This window comes from Bremia lactucae, linkage group LG2 (genome assembly GCF_004359215.1).
Source record: "Bremia lactucae strain SF5 linkage group LG2, whole genome shotgun sequence".
Lineage (NCBI taxonomy): Eukaryota > Oomycota > Peronosporomycetes > Peronosporales > Peronosporaceae > Bremia > Bremia lactucae.
The window spans coordinates 4,573,911-4,586,842 of NC_090611.1; the positions used below are offsets into that span (position 1 = coordinate 4,573,911).

The following is a 12,932-nucleotide window of genomic DNA, read 5'->3' on the forward strand; positions in this document are numbered from 1 at the left end:
TGTCGAATTTAAAAATGTAAATTCGTTCTTAAAGAGGGGGATGGTGTAACGGGCTAGAGTTGCCCTAATGTTACACAGTCCCCATTAAGTACATTTGGTACTTAAGGGGATGGTCAATTACTAAATAATAGTAATTAGACCCAACACTCGGGTGTGGTGCACATTTGTGACCAACCCTTGTGGATGTGATGCACATGGGTGCATTCACATTAGGAGGGATGACGCCCAGCGTCATCCATGATGACGGCTAGCGTCATCAGTTACGCGAGGTATCTATAAAGATACGCTCGCAATACATATTAAATGATATCTATAGAGATAACATTTTAATTGGTAAAAATAGGTATTTGTATTTAATTCTATTAAATATAAATCAGTCTGAAATTTACTACCTACTTGGTAAGTGCGCACGAGGAGACGGATTACCGCTCCCGTGACGACACTTTACCAGAGTTTTTAGTGTGTTGGGTGAGGTCGCTTGCGCGCCCACCACAACTACCTCACTGCACGCAAGAGAAGCAGGTTTAACCGCTTCCTCGCTGTGGTAGAATGTGTGCTTAAGTAGAGCGTGGCCGCATTACGACGTGCCCGCCTACAGCCCACAGACTACGATTTTAGATTTCATGACGTAGAGATGGTTTTAAGATTGTGATAGTAGAGTACATCGACATATTTTTTATTAAGCAATAGCCTTGTTGCTTTTACTGAGTTGATCTTCATTGACTGTTGAGTCAATGCGTAATGAGCAAGAGCGAGATTGGTCTTTGCTCAAGCCCTTGAATATGCATCACTCTCAAACAAGGTGGGTATTCGTGGATGGCGTTATCCATAAATGAAAAATGGTATATGCTTTGTAGAAGCATGCTAGCATGCTCATGTTGATGGCAGATCCTGTCATCGGCATGAACTCGCTCCAACTCGTAAACGAGTGGACGTTTCCGCAAGTTTCTCTTCGGAGATACAATTTGTACGTTCTGTCTGACCATATGTTCCCAAATGGTCAGAAGCTGACTTTTTTTACTATGTTCCAAGTGATTTGACAACACATTGCCAAACTCCGCCCTGAATCTGGTGTCTCAATCTGAGACCAGTTCATAGGGCAACCCATGGATCGAAATGTCGTATCGTATCGATAAAGACGCAAGCACAGCCTTCGGCTGTCATCTACTCAGGGACTGCAGCAAGATGTACCGTCTTGCTGAAACGATCAACAAACAATAGAATACCATTATTCTTGTAATCGTCTTCGATAAATCCGAAGACGAAGTCCAAAGATGCGGACTACCGACACTCTGTCCTAACAGGCAGAGGTTGAACTGAAGCACGGGATGAAGCATTGCACCTCACACGTTGACATAATTTGCAAGCACGTATGTACTTGCAGACGAACTTATACTAGCGAGGCGAGTAGAAGTCGCGGCTTACCGAGATAAGATACGACCACGATGCCTACTTATCGGTGCATTGTGGCACTTGTATATAATGCGTTGTCGCATTTCATTATGGGTGGGGATGACGACACGAGGTGTGTCGGCAACAATGGCTGCGCAATATAGTAAACCATTATCGATCTGTTGAAGATCGATACAAACCAACTATCTTTTGAAGGATTATTGTTTTAGATTTCTAAGTAAATCCATCAACTCTTAAAAGAGCCTTATCTTCATGATAGGCTTTAGGCACTTAGTAGTTGCAACAGTGGGCTTATCCTCACTGTTGTTTTGCGCAGCCTGCTCAAAATCGGGTCGGCGCGAAAAAAACATCAGCGACTGCATCAAGTCATCCTGGTTATATTCCATGGAGAATCTAAACTCCGCGAAGAAAGACAACCATCTCGCCGTTCTTTTGCGAGATGTGTTGACTGCTTACGGCCGTGCGTAAAGACACATGGTCCGTTTAAACAATGAAAGGTCTATCTAGACCCTAACCTTAGCCAGCGCATAATTCATAACAAGAAGTTCCTTGTTATGCACTGGATAATTGCGTTCAGCTGACGCGACTGATAGCAGACGACGCGCTTTGGGCCGTCATGTCAAATTGCATTGTTGCACAGCCGATTGCAAAAAAATCGCTGGCCTTCAGACCACTTGAAATGGTCTGTCTTGGTTCGCAATCACCTGGATTGGCGATTGCATCAAGTTTTGCTTGATATCTCGAAGGAACGCGTACAACACATTTTTCTTTAAAATCTATCAACTGTCATTTCAGCTTAATTCTGTGAGTACTTATGTAAGTACACCGCTAAGCCGATGAGCTTACGAAGTCCCTTAACATCGACTTGGGCATTACTAAGCCCCTGTGGCGTAACTACATACTCCCATATCATTCCGCTTGGGTGTCTATTGCTGCCAATGTTATATCCGATCACGCATACCGATCTGATAGAATACATCCATCCGGCGAAAAGATAGAACTCTTTGACATACCATCAATGCTTACGTCTTTTCGTGGTATCGGTGTTTGAGCCGGTACCGTTGCAGCGTTCAAGTATTTGAACGCGTGCATTACCAGACACCCTTCTGTTGCTTGTGCACACACAAGGTCGCAGAGCTATGTGGGGAGGCTGACCCCTCACATGGTCCTTTGCTAAGCGATCAGCGAAGGACTTGTCGATCGCTAATACTTATTCACGAGGTAGTTGCCACTGCTTCTGGACATAATATTTCAAGCGTATCAGGTAAATCTCGTGTTGAGTGGCTTTAACCTTAGCAACTCGCATGGTATCGAACCCGAAAACATAACCATAAGACAGATTTGTCTTCAAAGACTCCAAGGATTGGGACGTAAAACGCTTCATCCGAGTTTTCTTATAGAGGATACTTTCGTCCATCGATGAGCTGCTGAGAGCCCGAAATACTATTGCCGACCAAATATCGGCCACGTACTTGTCATCTTGAAAAGTAGGCAGATCTGCTTGACTTTGCCTGGCAATTGAGAATCTCCGAAGTTAACATCGCACGCGCTATCAGATTGTGTGTATAAGCGCCTACACTTCATCCGTTGTTTGCCATGAGATTTAATGTTTCAGTTTTGCTTTGGAACTTATTTTCAAAGGTACCTGGGAACCTTTGTCCACAGCTATAGGGGGACATATTACCGCAGATTCTTAAGGACTAATTCCCTCAAATTTTGTTTGGGGAGCATCCTCCCCAACTGTCTCTCTTTGTGGTTGCGCAACCACAGCGAGATTCTCTACGATCACTCTTCAGTCGATCTAAAACTTTTGCACTGTCTCTTATAGTCAGGCGTCTCAATTTTTAATGGATGTTGCTTTTCAAGCAAGCATCCTTGTTTCGAACCACTCAACTTATTCGAGTGGTCGAACGTAGACGCTGCCTGTGCCTGTGCACAGCCGTCGGAATCTAATTCACAGTGTGATATGTATTCATACTGGGGACGCTCCAAGATGTTCATGAGATGCACAAGCCAGTTTATACATGGCTCGTACTTTCTGAGCCATGGCAGTCCTAGGATGAAATTTATTTGTCATCCCAATCTAGTACGATAAAAGCATCGTCCTACTGTTTACCCTTATATGTGTATCGGATACTAACAACACGTTTCTCTCCTGTAACAGATGCACCTGTTGCTAGGCACACTGTCATCCTCGTTAGAGAGATATCGCGCTCATTAAATTTGAGTCTGCGATCTTCTAGCGATTGGCGTCAGATGATATTGTTCGACGTCCACAATCGACTAGAGACTTTAGTGGCTATTTATTTGCCAGATTGACCTCATTATTAGGGGCAGTACACGCGATGTCTGGGTGCGAGGAGCAACTTTCGTCAAAAGACCTGAAAATTATTTCTCGTTGCTGTATCAGTTGGGCGCTTCGCACCTACTGACCTCAATTCTTTTTTGACAATATGCCTCGGCGTCGTTATTTCTCAAAGGCGTAGATTTTACATCCTTACCAGATTTCAGCGGGAGAGTTTTTAGGCACTTGGCGTGGGCAGGCGTAGCGGTCCATTTTTTTCAATCGTTGTGACTTGAAGAGCGAGGTTTCTCGCTTCCACATACGATAAATCTATGGGTTCGGGACCTCCGCTTTCTTGTCGTTTATGTGGACGATAGGCTCTAGGGTGAGCGAGAGCCTGTATCAGGCTGAAGTCCTCCTGTTCCGCTTTAAAGATCGCTTGATCGAGCGACTCTAGTTTAAGCCGGAACGGGTGAGTCTTAATAGGACCGCCCGCAAGACCTTTGATAAACACAAATACCTGTGTTTGTTCATCAGTTGAATGACTCATGATGCAACTGACCAGGTATCGTATATGCTGGGCCAGATCGTGAAAGCCATATTTACTTTGCTTCGAATCCAGGATCTCTGCACGAGCCCAGAATTCGGCAGCTCGAATGTTTGCCTGAGCCGGGTTTTAAAGACCTCATATGACCCCAAGACAAATAAGTCATGCAGCTTGAGCCCCAGGCCCAAGATTTGGCACGTCTGACTAATTTAGACATACCAAATATCACTTTCGTTGCATCATCATTGACACGGCGAGCCTCGATGGTGTCGTCTAATTCAGCGAACCATCTATAAAAGAAATCGCCTTCAACTGCCTTCAACTATAAGATTTCGATGTTTAAGCTTTTGGGTCGACGCAGAAGCGTCGACCTGCTAGCAGCATGTCAATGCTGCTGTCTCAAAAACTCCAACTGCTGTACACCATGTTCTCTCAATACCTCCGCATGTTTTTTTTTGTTTGAGAGCCTTGCAGGTGAAGCAAAGCTACTTTTCTCTGTGACCCGTCGAGGTCTTGTTCTATGAACTCGGCTATGGATGCCACGTGTTGTTCATCTATGTTCAGAGTGAACAGCATGGCGCATACAACCGATCCGATCAAGGTCACTCAAATGAGTGATCCTTCCACGCGTTGCGTAATAGCCTTCTTGAGGGGCTTTAACGTAGACCTTTATCCGGAGGTAAAACAGACGGTGGGTTTCGACACACTACGTCTTATATTCTTTCACCGAGGAAAAGAAGGGATCCGAGCGATCCTTAAGGATCGACATACCACTCCGTGCACTTAGTGCTGCCTTCGTATCTTCAAGGACAGCTTCAGCCAGAAGCGAAAATGAGTTAAACTCAGCGTCTGGTTAAATGACCACCATCTCGGATAAGCCGTCCATCTTTAAGCCTGGCTGAACTCATAAACAGATATATTGTCTAGCTTTAATGGAGCATGTAACGAAGGAATTGCCTCAAGGTTAAATTTTCTCTCGGTGTTACCATCACACCATTAACAAGCGTATGCAAGTGCTCGCTAGTATGACATGGGACGTTAAAGACTTTACGCGTCTCAGCTGTCTTGTTGTCGAGACAACACGCCTCTTAGAGGCTGGAACATGGACGACCGTAAGTTCTTCATGTTTCACAACCTTTTACTTAATCTGCACCAGAGCTGGTGTCCGACATTCGACGAGGAACTATGTAGCTCGAATTATTTATCCAGTGATCTTTTACGTGTCACTTCACGTGCATTAGGAGGGTCTTACCCGGAACGCCTTGTCAAATAACCAATAGTGTCACGACTGACAAAATATCTCGACTAACTACACTCGGTGGACTTAGATGTGCCACTTCACGTGTCTCAAGGATAATACACCCTTGATGACTCGGCCCTTGGCCCACAATGCTTTCAGAATTCAGTGATTCGTTATTGTAACGAGTGTCGCTCGACGAAGCACGTGTGGAACATTGCCCGTAGCGCTTAAGGTCTTATTCATCCAATCAATACATGGCTCATGGCGTTCAAGCCAAGCCATATCAAGGATGAGATCATATCTCGAATTCAGATCAGGGACAAGACAGCGTTCCATACTTTCAAAGTCCAAGAAATACATAAGTTCAAAGGAACTTAAGGTTTATAAGCTCAAAGGAATTTTAGGTACAGCGACGCGAATCCCAGTCGCTAAGAGAACTGTGATTGAATCACCTTCATGCGCTTTAAGCGCTTCAGCATATCGCTGATTCCTTTCAAGGAAACGACGTAAAGCATCATTGCAAGCCGCTCCTGAATCAATTTAAAGCTAACCATGGCTCATCTAAGCCCTTAACAGTCGCCTTCACGACTAATAAGCCGCGTGCTATTATGCATAGAGCTCTTTGGGTTAGGCTCTGTTGACCTTTACCCTCTGTAGGTTCCACTGAGCTTATTCTGTCCCAGTAAGATGCCCCGTTCCTACAGGGAAATTGCGTTTTCCCGTCCGTATCAGGTTTCTGGTATGAGAGTGGGTTATTGCTCTTTCGATCTTTTCGCGCTTTGCGTAAGTGACAAGCCCGGCGTAAGTGTTTCGCGCTCCCGCACATATAGCATCTACCAATATTGTGGTGTTATTCCACAGCTTAAAGTTCTGCTTCTTCCTCCTCAACGAGGCTTAGGTCCATGGGTTTCGGTAAATTCTACGAGCACGATGTGCTCGAAGAGCTTGTACGGTAACAAGCGTACTGACACGAGCGGACTTGAAATCAAATTCAGCGCGAAGCGCTATTGCAATTGCCCCTTCAAAAGTAACGGGTTGAGACCGTTATAATTCCGTCCGGTCGACGCCCTCATTGAAACTCCCGATGAAGACGGTTTCTCAAATCGCTTCTTGAACGGGGTCGATATGCATAGCGGCAATAAAAGTTCTCAACTCCTGGACATGGCCTTTTAGAATTCGTTACCCGGACGAGTCGCTATGAGTCGTGACTGCGTGCGACAAGCCTGATCAAGCGGCGCAAACTTGCTGGTCATTTGCTATTTAAGAGAATCCCACGTGGAAAAAGTGTCGCTAATAGACGTACTGCACGTGCGTGCCCACTCCATGGATCTACCACTGAGCTTAGAGATGGCCATGGCCACCTTTGTCGTTCTGTTCAGAACATGGTAGAGCCTATGGACATCTCCATTTATTTGATCCAAAAAAAAAGGTTATCTCCCTCTTTTCTCATATATGTTTTAACATTGACTTCAAGAGGACGAGCCTTAGGCTCTGAATCAGGTACAGAGATGTACCAAGTCGGCATGGATGCCGCTAAGTGATCCTGGACATTTCCAATAAGAGATAATTCGTATTTCGTAAAGGCTTAAAGCCTTGCATCCAGAACCTTTAGTCCTTGGGACAGACTCACCTAAATGCGCTCTAGCCCAAACTAGGCTTTGAGCTTCTCAAACGCTGCGCGTTTTGCCCCTGAAAGTTCGGGAAATGTGTCCATTTCAGCAAAGGCTTAGTCTTATGAAGACAGGCGTAGATTAACTACGAGAATTATCATGTGTAGCGGAGCTACCTCGCTCTTAAAGTCAAAGATAGACGGTAATCGACCCATAATGTGAAATGTCCTACATTAGCGGTTAACAACCGAAGAGTAACCCATTACGTATAATTAAGACACGCGCAACGATTAGGTGCGGTCCAGCACCCTTGCTGTTTTCAATTTCATTCAGTACAATAATTGAGGCTTGACGGCTTTTCTAATTATCCAATTTTTAATGTTTATTATCTGTTTGTTCCTGACGTGAAATCCTAAGACGACGCGTCATCGGACAACAATGGAGAAGCGCATCTAAACAATAATTTCGTGAAATTGAATTCTGTGAATTTTAACCTGATGTCTTATCGCGTCAATATTTCCAAATTTGGTAATACTGGAACAACTAAGTCAAAATAAATAATGAAAATATATGTACTTCTTTATTAATTACCTCTCATAAGAAAATATTAATTTATCTCTCATATAGGAAACAATATTTATGTAAAAAGGCATTGCCGACTTGTACTGCTTCAGTACAAGTCCACTTCGCACTGCTTCAGTGCGAGTGGAGCCTCACGTCACTCCACGTACACCAGTACGTGCTGAGAAAGACTCTCTTTAAAACGCTTTCCTTAAAGAGGGTTAATTAAGAAACTTTGTTTAATATAATTAAGTTCTTCTGTTTCCATTTATTTAATATTAACTTAAATATAAACTAACACAAACATGTAATAAAGTCTTCTCTGTCTCTCTCTTTGCGCGCGTCCAGTACTGACTGGACCGGGGAAACAGTAGATATAATGATCTATATCTACCAATAAATAAGATTTAGAATATTCAAAGTAATGTTCTCCAAATATTATCTACCTTTTAGATAATATATTAATTAACATTCTTAATTGTTAATTTCATGTAACGATACACTCCGTTACATCACCCCCCCCCGACGCTTGCGCGGTAAGCGTCACTCTTTGGAACAGACGGTGCAGGCTCACTATAAGAACGGTTGGAAAAACGTTGGAAGAGTTCGTACTCAATATTGCAGTACGAGCGAAAGTATCACGCTCTTCGTGATGAGCTGTCATCAGCTCATCGCGGTTTGGAGGATCTTCGGACCCGACATGAGAATCTGGTTTGTGACCACAAGAATCTTTTAGAGATTCTTGAAGAGGGTGGTCAGATCCGTCCTCAGGAGAAATTGCGTACTGATGGAACGGGCGGAGCCGACAAATCTAAAACGTAGGATGCGTTCGCATCCTACGTGGCAATTCTATTGTGTACGTATTGCCTCTGCGATGCCAAACACGAAAAGGCCCAATGAACTTGGGTAGTAGTTTACTGATAGCCAGATTGGTGACTAATCGCTTAAGTAAGTTTACCGTAGAGAGTAGTACTAGGTCAGAAAATTTAAATGAAAGAACTTTTGCTCTTCCATGTATGTCTGCGTTCCATTTCTGACGGTCCACTGCGTTAGCAATGGAATCTTGTACGAAACGGATTACTAATTCTCGATCAGTAGAAATTTCTCTGCTGACTCATTTGTTTTGTCTTTTTTCAGTGCGCTTTGTGCGCACTGCCATGACATTTTTCTCATCCTCGATGTCGATTGCTTCGGCATCGACATCATTCGCGTCGTTGTTAACTTCGACGTGTGATGAGCATGAGCCAGAAAGGTTTGCTCGCCCGAGTCCCGCCCCCTCTAAAACTAGAGGATCCCTCTAATTGGGTGGATATACGTGGATGGCGTAAGCCATTCACGAAGAACGGTGTATGCGTTAAAGACGCATGCACCGAATTATTGATGGCGAATTCGACCACCGGTGAGAATTCACTATAATTCGGATACGATTGTACGTAACCTCGACTCGCTGTTGCGATTTCGCAACAACGTCGGACCCGCGACCGTTGCCCTTTTTGGCATACGGTCCAAAATTACGTTCAGTACCTTTCGGTGCTGGGCGTTGGGCACTACACTCATAAGCGTAGTGTCCTTACTTCTTACAGCGATTGCATTTCTGCAAGCGCTTGTTGTTCGAAAAGCGAGGTTTATCGCTTTCGACATAAGAGAGGTCCATAGGCTCTGGACCTTCAAACTCGTGTCGTCTTGGATAACGATATGATGACGAACTAGCTTGAGCCTGTCTCAGCTAAAGTCCCCCTGTTCCGCAACGGATATTGCTTCTTGAAGCATATCCAGTTCGAAGCGATACAGGTGGGTCTTTAAGGGACCGTCCGTAAGACCTTGCTTTAACACCGGAATCAACATGTGATCATGAACTAGGTTGTTTGAGATACAACTCGCTAAGAGTCGAACGTGCTGGGTATAAGTGTGAACATCACGCTTGCCTTGCTCGAGTTTCGGAAGCTCTGATCGAGCTCTGAACTCAGCCCTAGGCGGTTCAGACGTCTGTTTGAGCCGGGCTTTAAAAGCCTCTAGCGACCCAAAGACATATGAGTCGCGCACCTTAAGGCCTAGTGCCCAGGTTTTGGCACGACCTGCCAAATTTGATTGAGCAAATGCGACTTGCATCTGCTTGTCGACGATGTGACGAGCCCTTATGGCATCGTCCAACTCGACAAACCCTCTTAAGAGGGAGTCTTCTTCGACTACCTTATACTTAGCGATGTCAATATTTATGGTTTTGGGACGACGTGTGTGCGTCATCCCAGATACAGGGGTCTGTACCTGTTGTAACCTCAACAGTTCTGCCTGTTGAGAGCCTTGCTGATAAAGTAAGTCTACCTTTTCCTTCTCCTGCGCCTCGTCAAGTTCATGTTGTATGAACTTGGCGATGGATAATTGGAGGGCATCTCTGTCTCAACCGGGCAGCATGGCCAAGATGGCATCATTCCCTGCGGTCGAAGTCATTCATTCGACCGCACTCCTTTCTATGTCACTTAGAAAGGGATAGCTATCACGCGAAACGTGATGCGTATTTTTTTATCATCCAACATGTCCATGTTAGATGATGGAACTGTGGTCCTTGGACGGACTCCTAAGTGCTACCAGGTGTAACGGGGCACTGCCGACTTGTACTGCTTCAGTACAAGTCCACTTCGCACTGCCTCAGTGCGAGTGGTGTCTCACGTCACTTCACGTACACTAGTACGTGCAGAGGAAGTCTTCTTTTTAAATCACTTGCTTTAAAGAGGGTTAATGGAAAACTTTATTAATATAACTAAGTTCTTCTTGCCTACGTACTTAATACTAACTTAATTATAAACTTATACAAAACATGTACTAAAAGTCTTATCTGTCTTTCTCTTTGCGCGCGTCCAGCGCTAACTGGACTGCGGAGAAAGTAGATAAAATGGTATATATCTACAAATGGAAAAGGTTTAGAATATTACCATGTAAAGTAATATGCTTCAAATTTTATCTACCTTTTAGACTGAATGCCTTCTGTCGATGCTTTCCTTGACAGATATCTGAATAATTTCATGAAACAGAAAATAACGCTACAAGTATGGAGCGAGATAGTAGACGTTCCTTATTATAAATAATAACGATTTGACCATTTCTCAATGAATCATATCATTCATGTCGTCACGTCGTCACGTCGTCACATCAGCACTCAATTTTTCTTCACATCATGATATAAGATTTACAAATATCTTGTGGATTTCTAACAAAAAGTAAAAGTGTGTTTTGAATTATTGTCACGATCAAATACGACATTCGTTCCAGCTTGTCGTTTAAAGCGTGCTTGAAGCAATTGCGTCGCTGCCACCTCATTTCGAGAGCTTCTCTTGGACCGACAATTTACGCCTAGTGATTCCACCGACGTCATCCGCGGACCCAACGTCATATCACTAAAAAATAATCCATCGTTTTGTAACGAGTCCTCTAAATTTTGATTGGTATATTTTATTGTGTTGCGGTATCGCTTCAAAAGACGAAAGGCGAAAAAAACGCAAGGATTGTCTAAATAAGAGGCCACGTGGCTTTCGCATTTGCTACTGTACCCCGCATTCGTGATCACGACGTCAAAGTACCACAGCGTCAGAAACCTCGTTTAATAGCAAAATGGCTGACTCAATAATGGCTTTACTGGAGCAAAACCCGACCACGGGCATTGCAGTGGGCGGCGCTATTATCGCCGCTGCTGTTGGCCTGACGGCTAAGGTGCTTACCAGCAAGGCTGCACCGGAGTCCGCTTCGACCGTCGCGAAGAAGAAAAAGACCAAGAGCAAAAGCAAAAACAAAGCACCTGTTGCTGTTCTCGCTGAGAAGGAAAACACATCGAACATTAACCTCGAGGAGTTTGTGGATGTACGTACTGACTGAAAGTTACGATCATGCTATCTTTCTTAGCTCACTAGTATTGCTTGATTAGGACGGCCCGGATTCTGAAGAAGAAGAGGCGATTCGCGCTGAGAAGCGAAAGCTTAAGGTCAAGCAAAAGAAGAAAAACGCCAAAGCGAAGCAGCGCACAGTCACTAGTTCTACCGGAAAGTCTGTTGTGGAGACGGACAAAGACAAGGATAAGAAAAAAGCTGCAGCCGCGGCTTTAAAACAGGATGAAGAGGACGGCTGGGAAACGGTCAGTAGCAAGAAAAATACGTCCAAGGCCAAACAACAGTGAAGCTTTCGACTGTAACTCTGTCCTTTCGCTGAAGTCAAGTGTTTACGCAATTGAGATCACAACGAGTTGTTCTGCGCTTCGGTCTCTCGTGGTTGTGACGTGCGGGTAGAGTCATAGATAGCGCAACACGTCCAAGTGTCGTCATACTCACTCCATAGAATTCAAAACACAAAAAGCTAACGACTCTACAAATCAAATATCATTTTTAACCAGTAAGATCAACGTAACTGCTCATGGCTACAGCTTTGACTGAGGCTTAATAGCGCTGAATACAATTGGAAGCTTCATTGCGAGCATCATATTGCCCTTAATTTTTAGCTTTCCCTTCACAAACGCCTGTACCACATATATAATCGTTAGATATTACTTAACATTCTACAAATTAACAAATCGTGTGCAAGTCCACGTACTTGCTGCGCATTGAGCTTGCCCATGGCAATTTCAACAAAGTCCGCGTCCGCGACGGTAATTGTCACGTCAGCCTGTTTCGATCCTTCCGTAAGCGCAGGTGAGGCGCTTTTGAGATCCAAATGCCACTTTCCAGCTCCGTTAATGTCAAACTGGATACTGCCTTTGACCTTTTTCGTCATCTCTCGGCCATCCTTGACCACGACGTCTTCAAGTAGACGGAAAATTGTTTTCGAGTTGAGTTTAATTGGAGCTGCGGGCGCAGCAGCAGAGACTGCAAGCTTCTTTTGAACGTTTTTGTTTTTAATGTAATTGCGCGTGGCGGCCAATACAACATTAAGCTTGAAGCCAAGCCCCATCGTGCCCTTCACCTTTACAAGCCCCTTCATGAACGCCTATACCAGTTCCACTCAAAGATCAGCGCTCCTCATCGAATACAACACCAACGAGCTCGAACCTGCTGCGGCGTGAGCTTGCTTTCCATCATATTACAGAACGTCTCCTCCGACAGCGAGATGGTCAGGTCGGCCTTATCACTGGAAGTTGCACGCTTGACGCAGCCCTTGCCGTTCTTAAGGTCCACGAGCCACGCTCCGGCCCCCGAAATATCAAATTTAATGACGTCTTGTATCCTGCGCACGAGAGACGGTCCTCCCTCGTCCACAGCACCGCTCATCATGTCGAACATCTCGGCGGTACTTAAA

General features: G+C 44.6%; 1 protein-coding gene across 1 annotated transcript; it reads left to right on the top strand.

Moving 5' to 3' along the window:
• Nucleotides 1-11,261: 11,261 nt before the first annotated feature.
• On the top strand, nt 11,262-11,820 carry CCR75_000746 (uncharacterized protein; the record flags this gene model as incomplete). The annotated part of the gene is made up of 2 exons (XM_067958852.1): nt 11,262-11,507; nt 11,572-11,820. 2 exons carry the CDS (start codon nt 11,262-11,264, stop codon nt 11,818-11,820), a joined length of 495 nt encoding a protein of 164 aa, XP_067822255.1.
• Between the last annotated feature and the right edge of the window lie 1,112 nt (nt 11,821-12,932).